Raw genomic sequence first — 25,172 nt, 5'->3', positions numbered from 1 at the left:
GTTACGACTGGTTGATGAACGGAATGGCTGAACTCACATGTGTTTTCGTCCCCTCCTCATTCGTCTCCAGATTACAGTGCATCTGGACGACCTGAAAAACAACCACGGTCAGCTGAAGAACTGAAAGCTTTATGTTTGTTCCTTTCAGCAATTTCTATTACTTTGTGAATGTTTTACAGTATATTCCAGCTAACAAGGAAGATGGCACTAGTTTCTAAGGGTTCTCTGTTTTTGGGATCTGACTAGTCGGTCATGAGGACAAAAATCAGGACCTGAAGTGGCCTGAAATGACCAAAAAAATCCCTTTCCCTGTTTCACACTAGCTCAAAAACACTGCTGCTAATCAACAAGGCCAAAGTAACTGATTTCAGGTGGGTGCACCATGAACAGGTGAGTGTTTGCCCTTACCTTGCGGGTCTCCATCTCCTGGGGCTCTGGGGTGGGGGTCTTCACCGTCTCCATGTGCTCCTGGGACAGGGAGAGGGCGCGGGGGATGGGGTGGGGGCGCTGGGAGGCAAAGTTCATCAGGGGGTAGATCCCATTTCTGAGGGAGAGGCAGGGAGAGACCACAGTCACACACATACTGTAACCACAACCCCATACCCTCTGCATATGCATCACATTACATTACATTACAAACATTTAGCAGAAAATCGTATTTGAGGCAATTCTGGGTTAAGTACCTTGCCCAAGTGTAGAGCAGCAGTGGTGGGGAATTGAACCGGCAACCTTTCCTTTCTCCTTAACCACTATGCTATGCTGCTGCCCATATGCACGAAAACGTGAGCAAATGAACAATCTATAACCATCCTCTCTGACTAATAATCCAATATATCCTCTATATATCTCGTATCTGTTCTTACACTATACAACAGCTGTTTATTACATGATACATTACACCTGCTGGCCCAAGGTGACCCACGAATACTCAAACCTTGCTGGTGTGTTTTAACTGGAGCACTTGGGGCAAAATGCCTTCATCAAGGATACAACAAGCAGCGACCCACAAGAGAATTTGAATCCCAAAACTGGCAACCCGTGCAGGTGCGTAACAACCACTACAAGGCTGTCAGTGTTGCTGTGTAGCGCAATTTACACCTTGAAAACTGTGCCCTGACTCAAGCCTGCATCTTTGTCTCCAGCAGGGGGCGCACTTACTTGACATCCTCCAGGAACTTGTCCAGTTCTAGAGGAGAGACATGGGAGTACCTGTTCAAGAACAGAAAGGAGCGTAAGAGACCTGGCTCGCCCCCTCAGGAGGTGCCATACAATTTTGGCACAGAGTCCCGACACTCACTTGAGCTGCACCCCCGGCCGGTCGCTGTGTTCAATCTCGGCCATGATGCCGTTGGGGTCAAATGACTTGGTCTTCTCCTCCACGCAGTTCTCAGGGAGAAGGTCTGGATACAAAGGGAGAGGAAGGTGGATCGCGTGTTAGTAGTGTGTGGACTGTAGCCAGTGGACTGCCGTCACCTGTCTCGCCTGGCAGCTATATACCATTTGTGGGTGGCTAAAGTATTTGCCCCTTGTGCATATAGGTTTCCAGAAATATACACAATATATACACTTTTTCAAGAAAATACCAACTGATGTCACATATCAGTAAAAGAATCATTTCAAGCCTCAGTAGTTTTATTGTCCATCTTAATCTTCCCAGCACGACCAAGACTGCACTAATCCCTTTATTTTCAGCAATAATGACTCTTCCACATGAGTAAATCTTCAATTTAGGGCAGAGGTTAATGCTCAGTGGTCAGAATAAGAGGTGGTGGTGGTGTTTGGGTGTTGAGGGGGCGGAGCAGTTTTTCTGTCTTGTCTGGTCTTTGGTTCCCTCCCTTACTAAACTAAGGCCTCACACTGACAGCTTCTTCTGTGGTTATCCTGAATATAAATAGATATGTGAGTCTGCGGCAGTTTAAAACATGTTGCCATATGACCTAAGACACATTACGTAAGTACTTTCACAGCTATGTGGGTGAGACCACAAACGTTTCGATGAAACTCACACTGGTTGTTAATGAAGCAGTGAGCAGCCAGCAGCTTTAGGGAGTGCACCTCAAACAGAACCCGGTGGAAGAGCAGGTCGTGGGCAGTAGGCCTCATCTTGGCCTCTGAGCGCAGGCAGGATTGGGTAAACTCCTGCAAGAAGGGTAGAGAGGTAACCCCTGGTGGTTAGGCATGGTACTACTTGGAAGGAACTCATTTTTTCAGTTGATTTAGAATTGATAATAGGCAAGGGATTTTACAGACAAAGTAAATCTCGGTAACTCCACAGTGAAAACATATCATTTTGAAACCACTGCTGTGACTTTGTAGAGATATGATGACAGTGGTAGAATTTCACAGCACTGAGATGAAAACGTTATGTTGTAGCCATGTCATGATTCATATTGTTTAGTGTCCATGCATTTCTGTGAGATCACCAAATCCAACAGCTCGGCAGTGGCCGTTTCCTGTCCAGACAGGAAACAGGAAGCATCACTCACTCTCATGAGTGGGTCCTCCAGTGACTGTCCAGCAAGGGTTATGGCCTCCTTGGACACTACAGTATCTCCATTGGCCTGGATTTCCAAGACAGCCATCTATGAAACAGAAATACATCGGTATTACTTTCAATAAAAACTAATTTGATGACCCTTATTTAACTAATCATTTCAAATCACTACTGGTTACTATACGTTTGCGTACGTATTTAAATAAGCAAATGTGGTGGTTTCTGAGCGTGGTTTGTGTGAGTGGCGATGCCTGTGTCTGTGCGCGTGCGAGCGCTTTGTGTGCCAGCATGTGCTACTGCTGCAGCTTGTTTCGCAGCCTTGATCTGACAGTGCGTGCAGGCTCATTCTGAATGAGCCCGTTTTATACACACGCTCCCTTTCTGTTCGCCCGAGCTTCTCTGCCTTTGAGGCAGCGGCGGGGAGGCGCTCTACTCACCTCCAGGGCGCAGATCCCGAAAGAGAAGATGTCAATGGCGTAGTCATCCTCAGCCACTGGAGCAAGGGGAAAAAAACAAGGTGAGAGAGGGATGACATAGAAGTCAGGGGGAAAAGTAGGGAGAGAGAAGGAATGTGAAAAAGAGGGGGTGAAAGAGAGACAAGACAGGATTTTACTCCTGAGATACACTGGCTTGTTGTACAAATTCTCAATCAAATTTTTGTACAAACTATAAATCAAATCAGCCACAAAGGCAGCCTGAAGCCCACAAATACATGCATTACATGGACAATTAAGTAGACTGACACTAGTAGACAAGCACAGGGGAAAATTAATTGACACTATGACACTCTAAGATGACAGACACATGAGGAGGAACTAGCAAACAGAAAGACACACGGGCCAACAGGGAAACAGAATGTTGACCACCGCACAGACAGACAGACAGACAGACAGACGGACAGTCACACAAAGCCACTGCATGCTTTGAGACAGACAGACTGACAGACAGACAGAAACTCACGGCCGTATTCCGGGGCGAAGAAGTGCAGGTTCCTCTGCTCGTCCCGATGGTGTCGCACTTTGCCGTGGACGGCCTCCGGGAACACTGGGAAGAGAGAAGAGACTGCTGGGAAAAAGCAACTCTCTCTCTCTCTCTCTCTCTGCAAGAGGACCTGCTCTCTAGCACTGTACAGAGCAGCTTGTAAACATATTTTGACTGCGCTATAGCCGTGGCAGACTCGCAGGGTCATTTTCAAAAGAATGCGCTACAGAGCACAACTTGTTCCACATTTAATTTACTTAACTGAAATAAGGAAAAAAAGAATTCAGAATACATTTACAAGAATGTTAACATGGAGTCAAAATAGGACATGTCTGGCTACCACAGCCATTGCACAAAAACTGGACAGAGGGAAGACTCACACGCACACACACAACACACACACACACACACACACACACACACACACGCAGGGATTGAGCAATTCTAAAACTGAGGTGCAACAACATGGAACAAATTGTGCACAGGCACAAAGTCTGCCCTGTTTTTCTCTGTCACACTGAATTTCAGCCCAAACTGGCCAGGTCCTGAGGCAGGCTCATGATGTGACCACAGTGGTGTCTTGTAAAAAAAAAAAAAAAAGTCCTCTGTTCTTTGACCTCCAGCTCTGTTAAGCTGGCCTAAGCAGCAGGCACCAGAGAGGTGGGTGGCGGGGGGGGGTGGGGGCTCTTACCGTTGACAAACAGCCTGTGCCACACTGCAGCCAAGAAGAACAAAGAGGAGAAGAGAGAGAGCAATTACACTCCAGTTTCAGGGATTCCATGGCAACACTTTCAACAAAAAATATTCACAAACACATAAATATAGATCCAAAATCGAAGCTCTCTGCCCCCTGCCTCCCAAGCACAAACTCTTATTTCAAAGGAACAGAATAGTGTTCAGTTCATAATAGCCCGTGCATTAATGTAAAGCAATGGCTCTGTAGGAAAAACAGCCATTTCCAGAAGTTTTAATGCAGGTCGCTGCAAGGCCATGTTAGTCTATAAAAACATACTCTAATGCTTATGTTAGACCATTTTGATTGTCCATTGCTATTACAAAGGGCATTTACACATTAACTGCCAGAACTCCTAAAATGGGGTTAGCTCATAGTCTAAGTCCCTGAAGGCAGGGGGCAATACAGGGAAGAGCTCCAGGCGGAGGCGCACCTGAGCCGATCTTGATGAGCCCGTTGTGCTGGATGAAGATGTTGTCGCAGGTGAGGTTACCGTGGATGATGGGCGGGTCACAGGAGTGGAGGTAACTGGGGGGGGGGGGGGGGGGGGGGGGACAGTCAAAAATGGAGGTCAGCGCACCTGTGTCCACCGTACCCCCTCCACTCCGCTGACTGGCTCGAGCTGAACATTTAACCACCTGGCTTTCCATCAGATTTGCATCAGGCCAATGTCAAAGGAAGCAAAACACTCTGCACCAAACACACCCAAACATCCCCTCTGCTCACATTCTCCATGAATAATAAATAATAAAAATGATGTCGTCTGAGTGGATGAATCCGATGCAGAAGAACAGATGGCCCTGCGATGTCTGGTACATTGTAGTTCCAAAAAAATTACAACATAACAGCACAAAAAATACATTGAAGATTATGGGCCACTGAATCTAGCTTGCCTTAACATTTGAGCCTAATCTGAAGTGTGTCTCTAACTGTTGAGCTTGGTCCTACTGAGATTGGTCCACAATCTGACTCAGCTCCAAGTCCAAGCAAGTCAATCTAGCCAGTAATAACTGTATATGAGAGGTATATTCTGACATCATTTACACCGATGCCCTCCTGTTCTGTTCACAGAGCTTTAAGTGAAGTAGTCTCTGCAGTTCAATAATCCCTTCCAAATCGAAAGAGGATAGATATTATTGAAGCAGACATGATTGCTTTTTAAATCCTAATCTGACTTTGCTTTTTTTTAAAGAAACATAAATGGTGAATATGCGATGATGTGTTATTTTTATCTCTTACCAGTAACCCAAGAACTGAGTGCTGACTAATCTGAGTGGTGTCTTTTCAATGGCATGCCGGGTAAGTACGTGACATTGGTTTAACATGCCAAGGATGGCTACGGCAGCCATTACACGGCCTGTCTCACCGCTGTTTCACTTCACATTAGTCATGTTGAATAACGAGGTTATTTACGGTTAGCGAGTCCCACTGACAGCAAACACCGCCCCAGGCAAATCTCTCTCTTCCTCCATCTCTTCCTCTTTCTGTACTCACACTATCTTTCGAGAGGATTAATTAATTGCCCAATTCTGCGGTTGTCCCCAGAGGTGTCTTACTCTTAATTTTTTTATCTTAGGTCCACGTGTCAACCCTCCTAAGATGCTACATTCTTATTCTACACACATCTAGCTTTCCATTCATGACATAATACATTCTTGGATGTTTCACATTATTATCGAAAATAGGGATGCCTTCAAGCTTTGTCATTTACCTATGCGCTACCACAGCAGTGCCAGAAATTGCTGGATAGTAACTAACAAGAATTTGAGTACAAAGTGATCTACCTCAGATAGCAACGGCACCTTTCTGAGTTTTTCCCCTGGTTTAAAATAATATTACTAGCAGCCCAACACTTTAGGCACAGGACTCCATGGTGACAAACCAGGGGTGCAGTCAACTTGAACCCCCAATAATGTTCCTGGTGAATGTGAATGGAAACCCTTCTTCTGCTGCAGTGAAAGGGTGGATCTGAAAGGTCAGGAGTGGGCGTGGCAGGGGGAGTGTCTCTTACCTGAGGGCGGAGAGGATCTGTGTGCACCACCTCTTCCACGCCTGAAATACAAGACACAGCACCCCGGTGAGGGGCAAGGCCACAGAACCCAAAAGCACATCCATGCTAAAAACCCGTTACTGTAAGCGGCTAGCCCCCCTTCCTTTACCTAGGGATAGGAAACAGAGTTTTCTTGCCCTTACTGTGGCACTTAACAGAATATGACATGTTATGCAATGACTCCTACTACACTCCTCCTAATGACTCCTCCTCGGATTGTGACACTTATGATTTAGTATCATGCCAGCTCTTAGCCTAGCCTTCTTGTACACACTCTTGTAAGCTGCTCTGGATAAGAGAGTCCGCTAAATGACTTAATATAAATGAAAATGTAGAGTCCCATTGCAAGGGCGCTACAGCAGCGGCTAGAAGAGCGTGAGGAGGTGTTAAAATCTTTGTCTCAGTGTCAAGAGTGGAAGCTGCACAGTAAAGAAGCATTAGCACAGTGCCACAGTAGCAGCTGCTAAGCAAAGACAGTACTGTTGTTGTTTCTTTTTGTGCTTGTCCCTCCCTCTCTCCTGGCTGCAGGTTCTCAGCAAGTTCTCGTAATAGTACATTCAATGTAATGTGCATGAAAGCATGCATGCTCACACCAAAACAAATATAAAATATATCCAACTGTGACAAATCACCTCAGAATAAGAGAATGTATGACCTTTAAGAAGACCCACCCTTTTTTGACTGATAATAATGCAATGACATTATTGTTCAATATAGGGTAAAACAGAGAGGGCTGTATAGCAGTGGTAATTGTATGCTTAATGTGTCATGTCATCCATGAGTAAAACTGGGATTATAAGATGAATTTGTATCCTTACCTTACCCTACATCTCTGTAAATTACTAGGTACAAATGCTTGATTTTTTTTTTACTTTAGGTAGCAGTGCAAATGTCTCACCTTCACATTCATGGTCTTGTGATTTTTTTTGGTCTTCTTCAGGAACTGCTTGAGACTGCCTGACGACATGTACTCTGTGATAAAGATCACCTGCAGCACAGAGAATGACGTCCACAGAGGGAGAGATTAATATACAGCCAAAGAGAGAAACAGTGGAAGGGAGAGGGGAAACAGCAGCAAAGCTGCTAATACCACCGACATCTTTGTATGGTGAGGGCTCATGACAGAGTGTGTGAGGGTCAAGAGCACATGTGCATGTTCAGTCATGTGTGTGTGTGTGTGTGTTTGTATGATGAGGGCTTGTGAGAGTGTGTGAGGGTCGAGAGAACGCATGTGAGTGTTTAAAGGGAGTGTGTGTGTGTGTGTGTGTTTCTGTGTACACGCATTCAAACAGAGAGCAGGTGTCTGGCCACATGTGTTTGTATGATGACAGAGAGTATGCGGGCACTCGCCCTTTCGGCTCCGCCCCTGCCACTCACTCGCGCCCGGCTCTCCCGCATGTCCAGCCAGTACTTGTGGAACTTGACGATGTTGGGGTGCTCCACCTGCATCAAGTTCTCGAACATCTCCTTGATCTTGTCCTGAGGGACAGACAGGCAGACGTGTGGGCGGACAGTTAGCGGAGGCAGGCTGTTATCAGAAACCGCCTGCAATAGGGCACGCCAATAAAACAGACCGCCGCCACTAACAGACAGCCTTCCTGACCCTTCTGTTCAGCCCTAGCAAATCAGCCAGTCTCCCTTAACATTACTGTAGGGGAGAAGCCAGCATGGAAGGGACCTACAAAAACAATCGCATCTAGCAAACCTTTCCTCTTTTAAGCTTGCTTAATAAATTATGAGTAACTATCAGGGCTGATTCTGTAGGATCTTTTGAAATGAGTAACAAGCGCGAGTTGAATTATTTTCATTAAATCCTTGTTTTTCTTGGGAAGGTAGGCGTGCGTTTTTCTCTGTAACCTGAAAATTGTCTAGAGAGAAGCAGGATGTGACGTGTCGGCTGCCACTGTCTGCTGGTGCTCATGTGTGAAGGGAAAGCTGAGCTAAATATACAGTGTGAAAACCCGACATCAGGCTTGTTCAATTTTCCTGTTACATAGTGTTAAGGCACAAGCCTGCGAGATCTTGTTTTCTCTGCCTGCTTTTGTCTCTGTCCCTGTGAGGGAATAACCTCCAAAAGGCCAAAAACACATCGAACGGGACAGGTACCTCCAGGGCCTTGAAGACCTTCTTGTCAGAAAACTGCACCTCGTTCCACACCACCTCCACCCCCTCCTCCGTGTCCATGGCCAGGGATGCGGTCTCGATGCCCGGGACATTACCCTGGCTGAGCTGAAGGGGGCGACAAAGAGACACAGTACACATGAGGCCCGTGTTCACTGGAGATAATGTGACGCACATGCTGTATGCAGAGGGGACGAGCAATGCAACACAGGGAAAGGGGATGGCATTAATCAGACGAGCTCATATATCAGAGGGACACTCTCATTTAAGCCTGCTCGGTTTAAGCATATCAATTTACATACATTGAATTATGTGTGTCATGAGGTATACCACAGATTCCCTGCCGTTGTTTGAAATACAAAGAGAGATAAGGAAAAATACACACAGGAATGAAACACACACACACACACACACACACAGACACAGACTCTCTCTCTCTCTCTCTCTCACACACACACACACACACACACACACACAGATAGGGGGTACGGAGATGACAGTCAGAGCTGCAGGGACACGTGTGTCCTGTGATCATTTGTAGTGGGTGAGTCTGGCAGACAGTGACAGTACACAGTGTGCCGTGTTTAGGGCTGTCTTCTGTCAGCTCAGTATCACCCACATATGAATCAGTTAAATTCACCCTCACAAAACACGTGTATCTCACCCAGAAACACAGGAAGAGTAACAGAGAAACAGGGGTATAGTTCATTATGAAATAAGCTGTGGATGCTATCATTTGGAGTAAAGTGAAGTGCATCTGAACACTCTGACATTTCATTACAGTTATGTTTCTGGAGACATCTTGTCTTGTGTTTGCACGCTTTTGAAGCGAGCTACAGTTAGTATTCCTTCCCAATCTCCCATATGATTTTTGACTTGTGACCAACCAAAGGGCTGTAAAACTCGGAGGTAAAATTCCTTTTGCTCTTCACTACAAATGAATAAAAAATAAGTAAGTGTTACTTTAGTGCCACAGCTTTTCCACTGCAGTGACTGCCAAACTCTTGTTATTGTGCAAGAAACAAATGAAAAAGAAAACACCCTCGCTTAATTTAGGGCTGTGGAGCACTTTGGAACGACTACAACATAAGCACGAGGTTGGCAAATGCCAACGGTGAGAAACAAGAGCGCAAATAAGCCGCCACAGAGGGAAACATACAACCCTGTTTTTTCTTCTCTAAACCAATCACCTCCACCCATCTCAGTCGGAACATAAACAATATTCTCCCCTCGGTTTCCAATTACCTAGAGCATCTGAAACTCGCGTTCTGTGCAGAGAGCTGTCCTCCCAGTTGATTAAAACTTCCCCTAACTTCCCGGCTCACTGCAGCTTTAGATCCTGAGACAGCCCCTTTCCTGGCATAACGCTCCACTATTTATATTTTGGTTTTTATGCCCCAGAGAAGTCAAGGCCTTATGTAAACCCTCCTCCCCCCCGCTCCCCTCCCCTGCCTTTTCTTCCCGAATTTCTTTCGTTTGGGGGTGTGTGAGGGGAGGGGTCCGGGGGGGGCGGGCCCTGTCGGGCAGGGAAAGGAGCCGGGGAAGAAAACATTAAGGTGGAATGAGAACTCGGACGTATCTGCCTTGTTGATCTGCGCTGTCCACCCAATAAGAAGGTTTGATCCAGACTGCGGTTGTGAAGCACGCCGCCCTCCGCTCAGTGGGAGTGGCCCTGAGCCGCAGGAGAGGGGTGGGCCGCGACTACCTCCGCAGCGAATGTGAGGGCTCTAAACACAGCTGCTTTCTCTGAGCCCCCCCCAAACACACACACACGCACACACACACACACACAACCTCACGGTAATGTTAAAGGAGCGTTGGCTGGGGAGTGACTAGGTGAGTCAGAACCAAAAACCTGCACACGAACAGGCGAAGACACAGCTATCCTCAGGAGGACAGAAGGTCATAGTCCAATTGTCTAATATTCTAAAGGAGTTTTCCACACAAACAACTTGTCCTTCGCTGCTTTTATCTTGTACAGTATTACGACGCCCTGCGATTGGCTGAGGAGGTCTTATGAGCCCAGGGGACTACAGAAAACCAAGGACAAGGCACAGGCTTCCAAAAGCTGCAGGATGCATAATTACTTTCCCCCTGTGCTTAAGACAGACCGGAGGGGAGGCCTTTAAAATAAGCCCCTATAAAGAGTTTACTGCTCAGATGTCCCCAGGAAGGCTGTAAACAGTGTTTTGACTCAAGGCCAGGCAGCGGCTTTGTTACATTTTGACTGATGCAGTGCGTGGTGAACCCCCTCCTACCCCCGCCCCCTCTGCCCCCCCCGCCCCATACCAGCGGCACAGCCCCAATCCCACCTCCCCTCACGTAACCCCGACAGCAGCCTCATTTCTGTGCCGAATTTACACCACGGGGGAGCGCTCCAAGACGGGTGTCTAATTACAGCTCATACATGCGTTAACGTGTTTTGCGGTTCCACTCGTTTGACGAGACTCGGGACTCGGAGCGGCGTGGGATTTCCGCGCGCTCACGGTCCCCCTGCCCCAGACGACGCGGGTCCGTCACAGGGGAGGAAAATTCCTCAAAAGCAGAGAGCGTTTCTGCGCTGCAGATATTTATGGGAGCGTGCACTAACAGGCAGTGTGGGAACCGGCGGGGAGAATGCCCGCATGTCCTCGCTGTTCTGCGGTTCACGGTTTCATCAGAACTGAAGGCCATTTTACAAGCCCACTGTGCTCCACTTAGAATGCACTGGGAGAGTAATCTGAGTTTGAATGTGTTTATACGTATCAGTATCCAGACACAACACGGGGTGGAAATAATGACTACTAAAAAAGCATCTTCGTGACCCATTACAAATGATTACAGATTAACCAATCCATATTTACTTTCAGAGATCAACACTACAAATTATTCTTGCCACAACTGCAATAAAAATGTGCATCAGTGAGCAAGGTTCAGATCATCAACAGCAGTTGCTGAAACCTGGCTTTATAGCCTGACTAAAATCAACATTCTGACTTGCACTGATGCCAACTAGGTTTGGAACTTTGATAAGCGTTAGTGTTGTCTTTAAGGGTCAATCAGTGTATTGTAACATCGCTAGACACAACAGGAATAACCTTCCTTCTGTTTTGTTTGTTCATATCCCATAATCCATTTGGTTTCGGAGGTCTTTCAGTAATAATTGCCATTTAAAGAAGGATCTGCGGCATAAAGGGAGGGATTGTTTGTGTGAATGGAAAAGTGCGCCCAAAAGAAATGCACCTAATTCACTGGGCGAAATCCTAAAACAACAGGCCATGTCAACTCTGCCGCACTAGAACGTCTGCTGCCAGCAGAGCTCTGACCATAATGGCCAACATTGCGCTCAAAACCTCTCCAGATCCAAGTCCTCTCAAGCCTTCTTAAGGCTCCGCCCCCCTGTGGTGGAACGAGCAGCCAATCAGGGTCGCACAACACTTAGCCACCCTCCGCAGTTATGCAAGGTTACCTAAGAGTTCTCTGAAGAATTATCCCTATCTTATCTTTGACTTTGACAAATAAGGTGACACGGGTGCCTTGCACCTTGAAATAAGGGTGAAGTGTTTCTGAAGAATTTGAAAATAAACAGAGGAAAGTGGTTCATAGGACATACCAAGTGTATACCGAGTCAGTGGCCACTGCAGGGTTCATAAACGTTTCGTAAGTCAACCAAATGTGGTCTCTGTGTTCAGTATTCTCACTGAACCACTCCTGGTGTCTTTAAAACAGCCGTGGTGCATTGGATCCATCTGTGGCCATGACTCCTTCATTTTCTACCATGGCTTCCCTGCACACACACCTGAGTATCCTATTGTCTGTCCCAGCCCTTCAATCCACTCATTCACTCACTGTCTTGGTCTACCTGAGTAATTCCTTATTATTGCATTCCATGTATTATTCATGTCTGCAGTCAGTGCAATTTCCTCTTTTAGACCATGTAAGTGATTACACTGCAAGAGATTACATTGTCACGTCTGCTTATTTGCGTTACTGTTGAGCCGTGTCCACAAATCTTGTTTGCCATCATCAGTGAATCAGAGAACATTTGCTGTTTTTTTTTTTAATCAGGGAACACCTTGTGCAGTTATATAAATAAATGAAACCCAGGTCCACAGGATCTAAGGACCGTTGGCTTGTCTGGTGGGTGTTCAGTGCATCCAACAAAATATGTTCCTCAAATTTCCAGCTCCAAACGTCCTTGGAGCAGGCTGACCTGAGCAGGAACCGCCGAATGTGAGGGACGCAGGAGGTCGGCCTATAACAGTCTCGTAACATTCCGCCAACGCTAAACCAGCCCTTATGTTACATGGCAGACACTGCGGGACAACCTCTCGCCTCACGTGGACCCCCCGCTGCTGTGCAGACACCAGCAGGCCAAAACAGGAACGGGCGATCCTGGGCGGGGGGGAGCCAGTTGGGCTTGAGGTGGGCGTGCTGCGCACCCAGGCGAAGGAAACACAAACAGTGGCCTTTCAGCAGATTGTGTGTGGCTCCTTTGACACATCAGAGCCGCGCTTTGCGCTCACGCCCCCACTTCGCTTAAAAGGGCTCCTAACATGAGACGCAGAACAGGCACAAACACGTAACCCAACACTTTTCCCGCTCACTGCTCAGACCAGAAGAGCTGGCACAGACCGAGCTGTTGACTTTTCCAGCAGCCACGCCCCCCCGGCTTTAATATAAACCAGGAAGCCCCCCACCCCACAATTGCATAACCGTTTGGGTCATTGCAGGTTGAGGCTTTATGAGCTGATAGATGGGTGCAGCCAGCCTGTGCTTTGAAACCGCTTCAAAAACAAAATGGTTTGAACCATTTGATGCATCAGGTGCGCAGCTCCAACAGAGTCTGTGATTGGCTGTGTGAGCGGATTGGCCCAGTAAGCGGCTCGTGAAGCCTTGCTTTCGCGTTCTTGCTTCATCAGAGACCGACGTGCACAAGCCACCAACACACGGGCCATTTCAAGCGTATTCACCATGTTTCAAGGTAGCCACAGTGGACATTTTCCACAAGAGTGCAAAAGAAGTCATATCTCTGACCTGGGTTCCCATACCATGAATCAGACTGTTTACACTGAAAACCACACAGCCAGACGCGAGGGTAAATACATGACTGTGCACTTTGTTGACATGGCATCTGAAAAACAGCACTTCTGTCAGCATCGTGTAACGTCCCCCAGAGCTCCTCTTTTGTGTATTAATGGGAGCAGTTAGAGTGAAGCTTAGACCGAGTCTCCAGGGTCCTGCCAGGCACTGCAACCACTCCCTTCCCACTAACCCACACTGCTGCCCCTCATTCCAAAAATACTGAAAAAACACGTTCCCCGCCAAGATGGCACCGCACTGGCCCGGTGGGAACGGGGCACTGGGGTGAGGCGAGGGCAATGGCAGCTTCGCTCGGCCATATGTGCCCTCAGCGGGCCGGGCACACCCACGTCACCGGCCAGTGTTCCAGACTGCACAAATCACAATGCAGTCCAACCACAGCATGGCCCAATCACAGCACGGCCCAATAACAGCACGGCCCAATCACAGCGAAGCCCAATCCCAGCGCAGTCCCATATCGACACAGCATTATATAAAAGGCACACGGGGGGCGTCGGTGGGCGATCGAGCCACGGATGGGCCCAGTGGGCTGGCAGTCACTGTCGCATCACCGTCCCCGGTGGCGACGAGCTGACGCCTCGCCAGAGGCAGCGGGAGGCAGCCGACGCAGCAAAAACACCAAGCTCCTCCATCCCCTTTAATAAGAGAGGCTGTCTCCCTGCGCTGCTGTCAGCATAACTGAGCTGAGACTACTGAAGCAGGGATGAGCGGCTCGCCGAGGAGCGCGCCGGCGCAGAGGAGAGGATGCTGGGAGTTCAGGCTGAGGACTGGCGGGCTGCGGCAGGGGGAGGGTGACTGAGTTCAGGGAGCCCTCTCTGTAATTCTGAGAGAAGGTTAACATGCCTCCACATGCCGGGGTTTTGGGGGGGTGGGGTGGGCTGGCTTTGATCCAACGTTTTGATCCAACGCAGTGATTACAGGGAACCGGCCATCACACTGGCCGCACTGTCAAATGCAGAGAAACGTGCTTGGCTGCAAAAGATCCAATTCACAACATGAACATGGCGAATCGTTATGCACAGTAAACATACTGAGAAGGAAGCTTCACCACAAGGGTCTACAGCTACTTAAAAGCTGGAGGGAATTTTTAGGCAGCAGTTTTGAGAACGTGGTTGGATAACTGGACTGGACTGGAATTGCTAATTAAAGTACAGCTCACAACCAGCTGTGTTCATGTGATATACATATATACATCTCCATATACGTATATACACCTATAGACACCCTCACAATGAATTTTTACCCTATTTCTTGCTTACCACCATGTTCACCATTCTGCTCCCCTTAATTTTCACTGCATCCTTTCTCCCTAATCTCCTCCTAAGACGATGAGACTGCAACCTACTAGAAGCCTCTTTAAGCTCTTCCTCGATTCATTTAGAAATCTCAGTCTTTCTCTGCTCTACTTCCTCAGTCATGGAGTGAGCTGCCTGCCAGCTGCACTGCTCTATTTAAACAGACACACCTCTTTAAACGGCACTTATGTATTTCCCTCATTTCCTGGCTCGTCATGTACACCTTTCACACCTAAAAATGCATCAATTGCCGTGGTTCTTGTATTTCACTTAACTGTTGTATCCTCCTATTCAATCAAACAATTGTTCCACAGATAATATCTGATACATTTCACCTACCAGCTTGTGTTCCTCCGCTTGCCGCTAACAGGAATCGCATTTAATCGCCTGCATTACCAGTTTGATACGTTAGCCTAAATGGTGCTCATGACTCTACTCAAATGTCAAACACATTCCCCAGCGGGAAGCAGCTGTGAGAATCATACACCCCGGCGACACTGTACGGCCATCCATTATTTACTCCAATGAAAGACATCTGAGCAGCTCTGTGGGGCAGCGGAAGCCAGTGAAATGTGTGTGCTCTGTTCTTGAGACCAGTCATCTGGTGTTAGACAGTGGGTGGGGGCCAAGAGGAGTTCATTACAATACGGTGTCATAATTTGTGGGTTTCTGGGGACAGTAGTGTGGTGTAGCAGAAAGGAGCAGGACTTGTAACTGAAAGGTTGCTGGTGAAATTCCCCACTGGTCGATGCTGTTTTTTCCTTGGACAAGGTACAGTACTTAACCCACAACTGCCTCAGTAAATATCCAGCTGTATAATTGAATAAAATGATACATACAGTAGGTTAAGTTGAACTGAATAAGAGTGACTGCTAAATGACAATAATGTAACGTAATGTAATGTGTGGGAGGGGGTGGGGGGCTGGGGTGAAGCTGCAGCATCAGCAGGCCCTCTTCCGCAACCCTGTGGAGCGCGGCTCTCTCCCTCCCTCTGTGTGAGTGGCAGGCAGCCTGTAACCAAGAGCCCGGATGGTAGCCACATGAGCCCCGAGCTCACAGGTCCGCCTGGCCCCACATATGGTGCTGCACGTGCCCGCTCCCTGGGGGCTGTCAGCAGGAAAATGAGTCCGGTTCTGCTTTGTCTGGCATGCAAATGGACCCCCGTGCGGAAGGCCGCGGGCGTAGTCTGTAATGCTGTTATTATCCGGCCTGGCGCCCCCCCTCAGGAAGGTGCCCATTTGAACGTGAGGACTCTGCTCCCAAACATCCGCAAACGCCTGACTCATGGTTGGAACTTCACCCTAAGGTCACATGGGGCGGGGCCAGCGAATCACGCAGCACCTGCGCGGGGCGGGCGGACGGAGGTGGAAGGAAGGAAGTGCAGAGGGCAGGGGAGGGGTGACGTAACGCCAGCGGACCCGCGCGGCCCCGCGCTCCTTCACTGGGGGCCATTGTGATGCCGTGAGCGTGTGGGCCCCCGGGGGGCCTGCGAGGACAAAGGCCATTGTTGCGGCCCCTTCTCCCGCTGCTGTCCCTGCGGATCACAGCCCGCATTGTGCTCCCTCTCAGAGGTGCTGGATCGGAGGGGGTCGGAGGGGGTCAGAGAAGAGGCAGGGGAAGAGGAACGCTGCCGCGCCGGCTGCCTCTGAGGCCAAAGCCGCCGGCCATTGTGGCATGCTGCTCGATCTCACTGCGTCTGAGTCTTAGCAGTGGGGTGCAGGGAGACCCTGGCATGCGAGGGCACCATCCCAACATAAATCAGACCCATACAATCAGGCTGGGCCAAGAAACGCGCAGCTCTCTGTAAAAGAAAGCCTTCCTTTCTTTAAAAAAAAAAAAAAGGACACACGGCACTTGAACTACACATTTTTGAATGCCATCCCGAATCACAGACCGTCTCCAAATCCTGAAGTTGGTCGACATTTACCAGCGCTATTGTAAATCGTTCCCCCTTGTTCTCAGAACAAGACAGCTGGTAGACTGGGCTAACCCGTGGGTATGTGGCTGACTTTCCCCCTTTCTCTGGGGTTTAATGACCTTTTCATCGAGCTGGCAGTGATCTCATCAGCGGCCCAGGTAACCCGAGTTCAATCGCTGCGGTCCCCTCCTCCGTACGCCACAGCCTCTTTGGCTCATGCATTGGATTTATGTCATCTGTCGCGGGGAGGTATGAATATTTATGAAGGGCCATGTGCACTGTTCAGAGCCGTGCTGCATGCCAAATAACAGGCTCCTCCTATGAAGAGTCACCCCTGTTCATTTATTCGGCTGACGACCTCAGTTCGCGCTGTCCACCCTCAGAATACAGTGGAATTTAGAGTTCTCTCCCTGTGGTAGAGGCAGGCTGTACATTACATACATAAGCTCTATCCTTATGTGCCCCCCTTCTCTGGCGATTACACAACACGCCATAAAAAACACGAGTGAGACTTCAACATAAATCTGAAATCGTTCCCCCGAGCTTCTTAAGCCCCTGTAAATCTACTTCCCGCTTCAGAAAAGGAATGTGAAAAATTCTAGGTTTCAAGTCCAAACTCAGAAAGTAACAAAACATAATAAATAGGAGTTGTAATTATGCACAGTTGTTATTCTCATATTGCGTGTCTCGCGTCTTATTCTGCAGCTGGGTTTGATCAGAGGCTTCAAGGGGAGAGATCTCTTCATATCTGGCTGGCTGGGAGAGGCCACCATCAGCCAAAAACACCAGAGCAATAATGCAGGAAGGTCATGGATCTACCTGATGTAAGATTAAAATGAACCAGGCAGCATCGTGCGGTGGCAGTCAAAATGTCCATACCTACACCTTGCTGCAAGAAAGTCCCAAGAGGCACTGTGTTCATGGTTTCTAACCAGCTGAAAGGTGCATGCGATGTCAACATGCTCAGTTTTTTTTTCCTCCTGTTATTAAGGACAGAGACTTAGATCATTGAGACTTTAACCGATTTGGACAGGGTTCTGCAGTGTCGATTTTTCGATGGGCGGGATGTGTGTGACCCTGCTGTAGTGATTATTCCAACACGCTTCCCCCCTCCTCGCGGGAGAGCGCCCTGTGTTCCAGCTAATGGACGCGTTTAATCAATGGCTGCCACGCGGGAGCAGATTAATGTGCCCTGCCGCGATGACTGATCTCAGTGCAGGCACAGGAGACCCGCCGGTCACCTGCTCCACATCGGCAGCCGATCACAGGTCAGCTCCGGGGGCCAGGGTCAGTGCTCCATCCATCATTCTCGTCCACAGCTGCAGGGCTAACACAGGCTACATAAGTCCGATCGGCTTACAGGTGCGGCTGCTGCCCGACTACCCCAGTTCCCTCCGGCCTCTTTGCCGTTCACTGCGGCGTTGGCTCCAAGTCTCCCAGGAACGCAGCTTTTACAGGGAGGGCTAAACCTTTCCAACAACACAGCAAAACAGTATTTGTGTGCGTGACTGTGTTTGCCCTGGACGCTCCATAAAGTTAGCACAACATATGCTAAATGTTGCACAGAGCAATGTGTGGCATCAGAGTACATCAGGAATGTAGTCCCTACTGAATGACTGAAAACAACTTTAGACATAGACAAATTTTGAACAAAGCAATTACTTAAGGTCCACATAGAAGAAACTGGGTGATATTGATCAGGCATGTTGGTATGATCATACGATTAGGTTCTTTTACAGGCAGTGCTTTTAGGCCGGCGGACATGAAGCCTCAGACTACCCAAGTCAGTACCTTTCCTGGATGAGAGGCAGACCCAGTTTTTTAGGCGAGAAAGGCCTTCTCTGATCTCTCTCTGCTGACTGACCGCTTGTGACGGAGATGTCCTGAACCATTTCACCTCCTGAGCTGAAGCTGCTGCAGCCGTTTGATGGAGCAGAGGACTTGGCTATGAGTGCTCATTCGGATGATTATTATGCTCCTCAGTCTCATTACTGTCCTAAGGATCTTATCACAGAAAATTACAGAGAAAGGCAGCTAAAAGGGCCAGGCAGCCAGACAGCAATTCAGCCACCGTGAACCAGGCAGGTATTTTTGGCAGACCCGTCAGAGACTGTTGATGGCTCCAACCAATTAAAGGAGAACCAGGTAGGGAATCTTATCGTAGATCACCTGTGCAGATAAATCCCGGCTCAATATGGACAGAAAGGAAAACACAGAAACAAATGGAAGCTCTACATATCACTTCTTTTATGTAGGCCATATTTCTGTAACTACTTGTATCCATTACCAAGTATGGAACTGTGCTATTCCCTATTCCCCATTCCACTGGGGTAATGATCAGCACTTATGCTACAGCACGACTGCTGCCAGTAATGGGTTAAGCACGTCCTACCAGAGGTAGAGTGCACACAACCATAGGGAAGACTGTGAAAGACCCCTCAATCCCAGGTCTAAGTCAATAATATGGGCTTTCACTTTTTAACAGGGGAAAACAATGACTCATTCCCCAGGTAACAATCCTGCGTAAACACCACTTAGGTTACTATGATTGGATAATGGAAGAGTGAGGAGCACACGCCCACGAACCTACAAACACATGCATGCACATGCCCACATGAAGCGCTTAAATTCAGGAGCTTCTGATCAAACTCTACACATCATCTACATTCATTCATACCTATTTCCAGTGAAAGATACTACCAGGATGACCTGCAAAAGCTACTGTCAATTTATCTGTACAGATGTAACCTGAGCACAACCCTCTTCTGCATCTTCCCACTCGTAAGCACGGGCTGCCAGAGCTTTTTAAGCGTTTTCACGACCACAGACATTACCCTCAAAACCTCCTCTTCTTCCATTTGCATGTCATTAAGGTGACAACGGCGAAGATCGAAGATATGACGCAGGCAGTATCAAAATTGCTATGTTCCCGCAGCTTATTGAAGACTGATTGCAGGGTGGTTTGCAATGGCAAATCGTGTTGCTAGGGAACACCTGCTCAGTGATGTGTTTTTCTGAATGACCCATTGTAATACTGCACACTCAAACTGCAATTTGCAATTAAACTCTTATGGAAGTTTATGTTTATGTTTCACAACAGGAGTTCCAATTGCTGTCAGTTGTCTGTAGTGCACCCTTACAACGGCCAACATTTCAGTTATAGCCTACATTGCGAATCAGAGGGACGGGGATCTGATGAAGGACAATCCAAGTTTCAATCGAAATTTTTAAATTAAACACTCCTTCTCAGCACAGCCACACGGTCCTTGTCTTGATCACATTTATAACTGATACACATTGTTGTGGGACTGGTTCACTTCCATCACCTTTTGGACCAGTTACCGGAGTGACTCGGTCATCAATATCAGAACACATCTCACAATTGCTTACAACTTATTTACAACTGCTATGACAATACGGGCAGGTCGATAAATATCACATTTCACAGATATCACACATCCCAGCTCAGAGGAGGTGCAGACAGGAGCCAGCAACTCTGTCAATGAAGTGGAGGATGAATCAAAAATCATTCATCTGTGCTTTCATTTTTAAGATGTTAATGGTCATTTTTAAAAGCCTAGTACCAATTCAGCACCCCTACATTGTGCACATTACTCCAAACATGATTTAATTGTTTGTGCTATGTTGGCGCTGTAGTGTCCCATTAAAAGATCTTTCACAATATCACAGTTATAATAGGATTTTGCATTTTTTATGAAGTGGGTGCTTCAAGTCAGCATCCTCACAATGCCAGAATCACACCAATCAGGTCTCCTTCAAATGTCTTCAAATGTCCTTCTGTGAGTCCCATATCTATTCCCTCTTGTACTGTTGCCATATTTCTCCCAAATAATTTAGCATTCTTCCCCCTCGCCCCCCCATCATGAAATATTAAGCTCAGCACCGGCGAGCTTCAGCTGTCTGTGACAAACCAGCGCACTAAATATATGCAATGGTCAACCTTTTATATAGTTTCATTGGTTGCTGTTACCTGCTCCATAATTTAACATAAAGAACATGGTAATGATATGCAGAGTCTGCTGCAGTATGCACTCAGACACTACCTTGCTGCATCAGCTCATGGTACCGTTACATGGATTTTGCTAGACATAATGCTGCTACCAGCAATATTTATGAGTCACGCCGATTATGTTTATTTGCCTCCTTTAAATTGCTATCAAATGAAAAGCACAATGCCTAACTGAGACGGATTATGTAATAGGTAGTATGCGTAATACAATTGTCTGGACTCATCTGTTGGGTCTGCTACGTCTGTTCAGCTGGTTATGTAACAATCCCCTGACTTCACTTCAGGAAGTAGGCCCATTTCCGGGATTCCATAATCCTGGTGGCCTTTCTAACCCACACAGCCATCTGCTGCACAGAATCCTTCCACAAGACATCTGCTCTCAGGACGTGCCTTCCTGTAATACATATTCAAATGAGCGGTCAAAAAATATTAGGAATACATAATATATTAAAGGAATTAATTTATATGCAATTTCTTGCATTTGTAGTAGAATGTACAATATAATCTGATGTGAAAGTAATTTTATAGATTCATATTACAATATAGGCAAGTATGTGCCTGACGAGCAGATATGGCACCGTGGGTGAGAAAAACATGATAAAAATAAAAGCCAACCCAAATCCAATTTGTGCTTGCAGCCTACTGAGCAAAAACCTGTACTCAGAACCAATTTACTACTGATGATTAACAGAGTACATAGATTAAAAAGAGAAGAGATTTCAGGGTTAGGCTCCAAATAGTTTCAGGTTTATGAGCAGAACCTTTCTGTTATGATCTTTGAGGATAAATTCATGACCTAATCCATTTCTTCAACGTTCTTAAGTATTTTTTGCATGTAATCAAACCAAGAGCCCTGAGAGATGTTTGCCACAGTGCCAACTCAACCCACACTGTCTGACTCTTGAATTACACGTACAGTAAAACTATTTACAACTATGTGTCCATCCGCTTATTTTACAGCGTATAGAAACGCTTTTAAGGAGATTGGAAGCAAGCCATAAATCCTATTTATATGGCATGAACTCCTGGGCTGTACAATATGAGAAACAGCTTCCACGAACAGAGCCAGGATTGCTCTTCCCCCTCCTCGGCCATCCCTGTACCAAAACAGCCAATCCAGACTCACTGCTGGACATGGAGATGTCAAAGCACTCACCGTGCAAACTGCAGCTGTGCCGCCCACAGAGGCCTGTTTCTCTGCATTAGCCACGCATGCTAACCTGGGGAGGGATGTGGCTGTGGTTGGTACACAGTACCCCTCTGCCTCTTTCCCCTCAGCCCCGGAAGCAGTCATAATGAAGACCTGCTATGTTCCTCGCACCAGTTTTCGAGACAATGCCCTTTTCCCTCTCTCAGGCTGGAACCAGGCCCGCTGGCCAGTACTTTTTTGATGAGTGTGAATCTCTGGTTCCACAGTCTGATGCTGGCCTGGTGAGAATTTGGCACACAGTGGGGTTAGTGACCAGTGTGGTGATGTTACGTAAGAAAACACCGATCACCAATCAGAAAATAGTAAATACTCATTGACATGTAGTTAGCTAGAAAGATGCACTAGACCTTTGTCCTTGTAAAATATTTTCCGTAGCAATACAGCTATGAAACTATGCCAAGTGTACATCTGTCACTGAAATCACAGACAGCTGCATACTTGTACTTATAAAATGTACCACTCTAAAAAGGAGCAATTGCAAAGTATTGCAAAGGGAAGCTTTTTCCACGCGAAACTGCAAGTTAACTTATCGTTTGCTGAGTATAAGCATGTCAAGTCCACATGATTTTATGATGACACATACCCTTATAATTCTTGCAAGTAAAATTCATGCAGGTGAGTTTCCAGCAAGGTTCTGTAACCAGCCCCAAATGCAACCAATGTTGGGTTAGGTACTCAAGATAACAAAACTGAAGAAACCCTAAGAAGCTTACAGTTTATCCAAAACTGCATACAGTTCCTTTCCGTATCTGTTTATCTGCAGTGCTGACTGTTTTGTTAATTAGAAGGCTGGAGGGTAAAAATTTCAAATTTAAAATCCCCAGCATAGGCTGATCCTGTCGCTTGAGTTCCAGAGCTGTTCTCCGCGCTGACTCAAAGTTTAGAATCAGAGGCTTTTTTGTTTGAGATAAAAGAGAATCAGGAAAAAGGAGACAAAGCAGCTCCCAGAAGATCACACTGTCTCCATTGTCTGCCTATTCTGCTTACTTCAACAATGCCACAAGGCCACTAAGGCAGTGGAAACAATTGTATGCAATGTTCTGGAGAACATAGCAGGAAGGTTCCTACAGGACACGTAGTGTATCGGCTTTGCCAGATTCAATAACTTAATGTTTGACACTTTTAAGTATGGACTTTACAACCATTATAGGCATTGGCATAACTGTCCTTTTATTAATACACATTCTCAAAATAAAAATAGTATAGCTATGTATGGCAGCCCTACTTGGTTTGACAATAACCAGCAATATCATCTCAACATTGAAATGTATTTCCTGAATGCAATGTTTTGTGTTATGTCCTATATTGTAACCTTGCTTTCAGTGAGAGTAAACAGAAGTTCAGAAGTAAACAGAAGTCATGACTGAGGGAATTCGGTTTTGAATACAAAACCTTTCTATTCTATGATCCAGGGAGTTCTTCTGGCTTTTGTCATTCAACAGCACCTAGTCAAAGGCGGTCATATAAATAAATTACTTCAAAAATGACAAGAAATATCAACAGGAAAAGGAAAACAAATGCTGATATAAAGTGTCAATTTTCAACAAAATTACATCCTGCATCCGACAAAGGAACAGTTCTCAAACAACGGCAACAGTACAGTGAAAAACTTCAAAATCGTATTCATAACACCAGGCTTACGTCAGCTTCTAAAGCAAAGAAAGAATGAGGCAGATATTGCAAACACTGAGCAGGCCTTTGGGAGAGGGACATTACTGATAAAGCCCTGCATCTTTAATGCAGACTCTGCACTGTTGAAAAAACTGGACTGATTTCACCATACAAAGACGGAATCCTCTCTATGCCCCCCAAATCAAACAGAATGAGAAAGCATGGTTTCTGCCATGTCTTGATAAGGAATATCCTAAAGAGGGCGTGGCATTTTTCTTCACAGCTGTCTGATAACACTGCTCTTCGCTGCCTTTGTGGTGTATGAGCAAGCCTGAGGTGACATACTTTTGAGCATATATTTGCCATGCTGTTGGGGGGCTTGATCAGATTCTATAAAATACCACAGAGACAGTATGTAACACAGAAAGCACAGCAGTATCTGGTAGCAGTGAACAGCTTTCAAATGTGTATGAAGAGGGTTAATATTCTGAATCCTAAAGATGCGGTGGTCAAATTTCAGTGTCAGGTTGATCCGTTTCATCAGAAGGGACAGCAGTTTAGTGGTGCTCTGACCTCCCTTTGACTCCACAGGTGCATGCTGGGAAGTAAAACTGCCCTGGACCTTGGGACCCTGTAGCGCAGGACCTCGCTCCAGTCCATTTTGTCTGACTTCGGTCAACCCGTCCACTTTACAATATATCACCATTATGAAAATGGCTTTTTCAAACACTACAGGCTGTGCAACTTAGACCACAGGGCAGCCAAACTCTCAAACACTCCAACATTTAGAAGTCGTGGCCTCTGAAAGTGGAAGTGGTTTGCACAGAGGTCCAATGTTTGAAATCTCATCCAACCACACAATGCAAGAGGTTCAACAATAAAATTGAGCAGCATTTCTAAGTGCTAAATAAAATACATTTTCCTGCCCATTGCTAACATGTCCCTGCATACAAGCTATTAAGCAGTTCATACTGACGTATTTACAAACTTAAGTCTTCCAGCTGACTCTGGGCAGTTTTCAGTCTGAAAGGCCATCCAGGATATTAATGACAGTTGTGAGGAGGCCAAACATATGGGGAACAGTAGGGTATGCAAGCTGTCATCGAGAAGCAGTTAGCCTTGCAAAGGCCCAAAAACGATGAACTAATCTCTCACTATGAGTCACTGTCCGCCGGCATCCTTGTTTTCCTTTCCTCATGAATCCATTTATTGTATCAAACAAATCAAGCCTACAAGGACATCACGGAATTAGTTTTCAGCGTGCCTTTGCAATATATGTGTTTTTTGTGCGCTTCAACTTCGAAACGGACTAATAATATAACGTGTTAAAGCTGTAACACCCTTGCAAAAGGCGTTTCAGCGGCCGTGCAGTTTCCTGTAATCCGGTTAACTCTATCGACCGCTTGAAGTATCACCGCATCCTTGTGTGACATTCTCATTCTGTTTGTGATTTTGTTTAGACACATTCTATCCTTCTGTCACATTCTATTTGCCTTGCATTTGGTAACATACAGAACAGGGGGACACTACTTGGTAACTCACACTTGGTTTTAATTATCGGCAATCACTTCACTTTCAAAGAACTCTGACATGTGGAGCACGAAGAGACAAGTGCTTTGCCATAACTTCAGCCTAATACTGGATAAA

General features: G+C 46.6%; 1 protein-coding gene across 1 annotated transcript in view; it reads right to left on the bottom strand.

The window, feature by feature from the left end:
• nrbp2a (nuclear receptor binding protein 2a) overlaps positions 1-25,172 on the bottom strand; it is a 52,974-nt gene that overhangs the window by 1,751 nt on the left and 26,051 nt on the right. The window contains exons 2-15 of the mRNA XM_036519143.1: positions 8,365-8,487; positions 7,636-7,737; positions 7,157-7,246; positions 6,220-6,260; positions 4,642-4,736; positions 4,167-4,190; positions 3,455-3,538; positions 2,932-2,987; positions 2,487-2,582; positions 2,007-2,139; positions 1,298-1,400; positions 1,159-1,209; positions 409-544; positions 38-91 (exon numbers count right to left, since the gene is read on the bottom strand). Of these exons, the coding sequence (XP_036375036.1) occupies positions 38-91; positions 409-544; positions 1,159-1,209; positions 1,298-1,400; positions 2,007-2,139; positions 2,487-2,582; positions 2,932-2,987; positions 3,455-3,538; positions 4,167-4,190; positions 4,642-4,736; positions 6,220-6,260; positions 7,157-7,246; positions 7,636-7,737; positions 8,365-8,487 (1,188 nt within the window). The remainder of the gene's footprint in view (positions 1-37; positions 92-408; positions 545-1,158; positions 1,210-1,297; positions 1,401-2,006; positions 2,140-2,486; positions 2,583-2,931; positions 2,988-3,454; positions 3,539-4,166; positions 4,191-4,641; positions 4,737-6,219; positions 6,261-7,156; positions 7,247-7,635; positions 7,738-8,364; positions 8,488-25,172) is intronic.

Source organism: Megalops cyprinoides, chromosome 24 (assembly GCF_013368585.1).
Source record: "Megalops cyprinoides isolate fMegCyp1 chromosome 24, fMegCyp1.pri, whole genome shotgun sequence".
Classification (NCBI taxonomy): domain Eukaryota; kingdom Metazoa; phylum Chordata; class Actinopteri; order Elopiformes; family Megalopidae; genus Megalops; species Megalops cyprinoides.
This window is presented reverse-complemented; position numbering and strand designations above follow the sequence as displayed.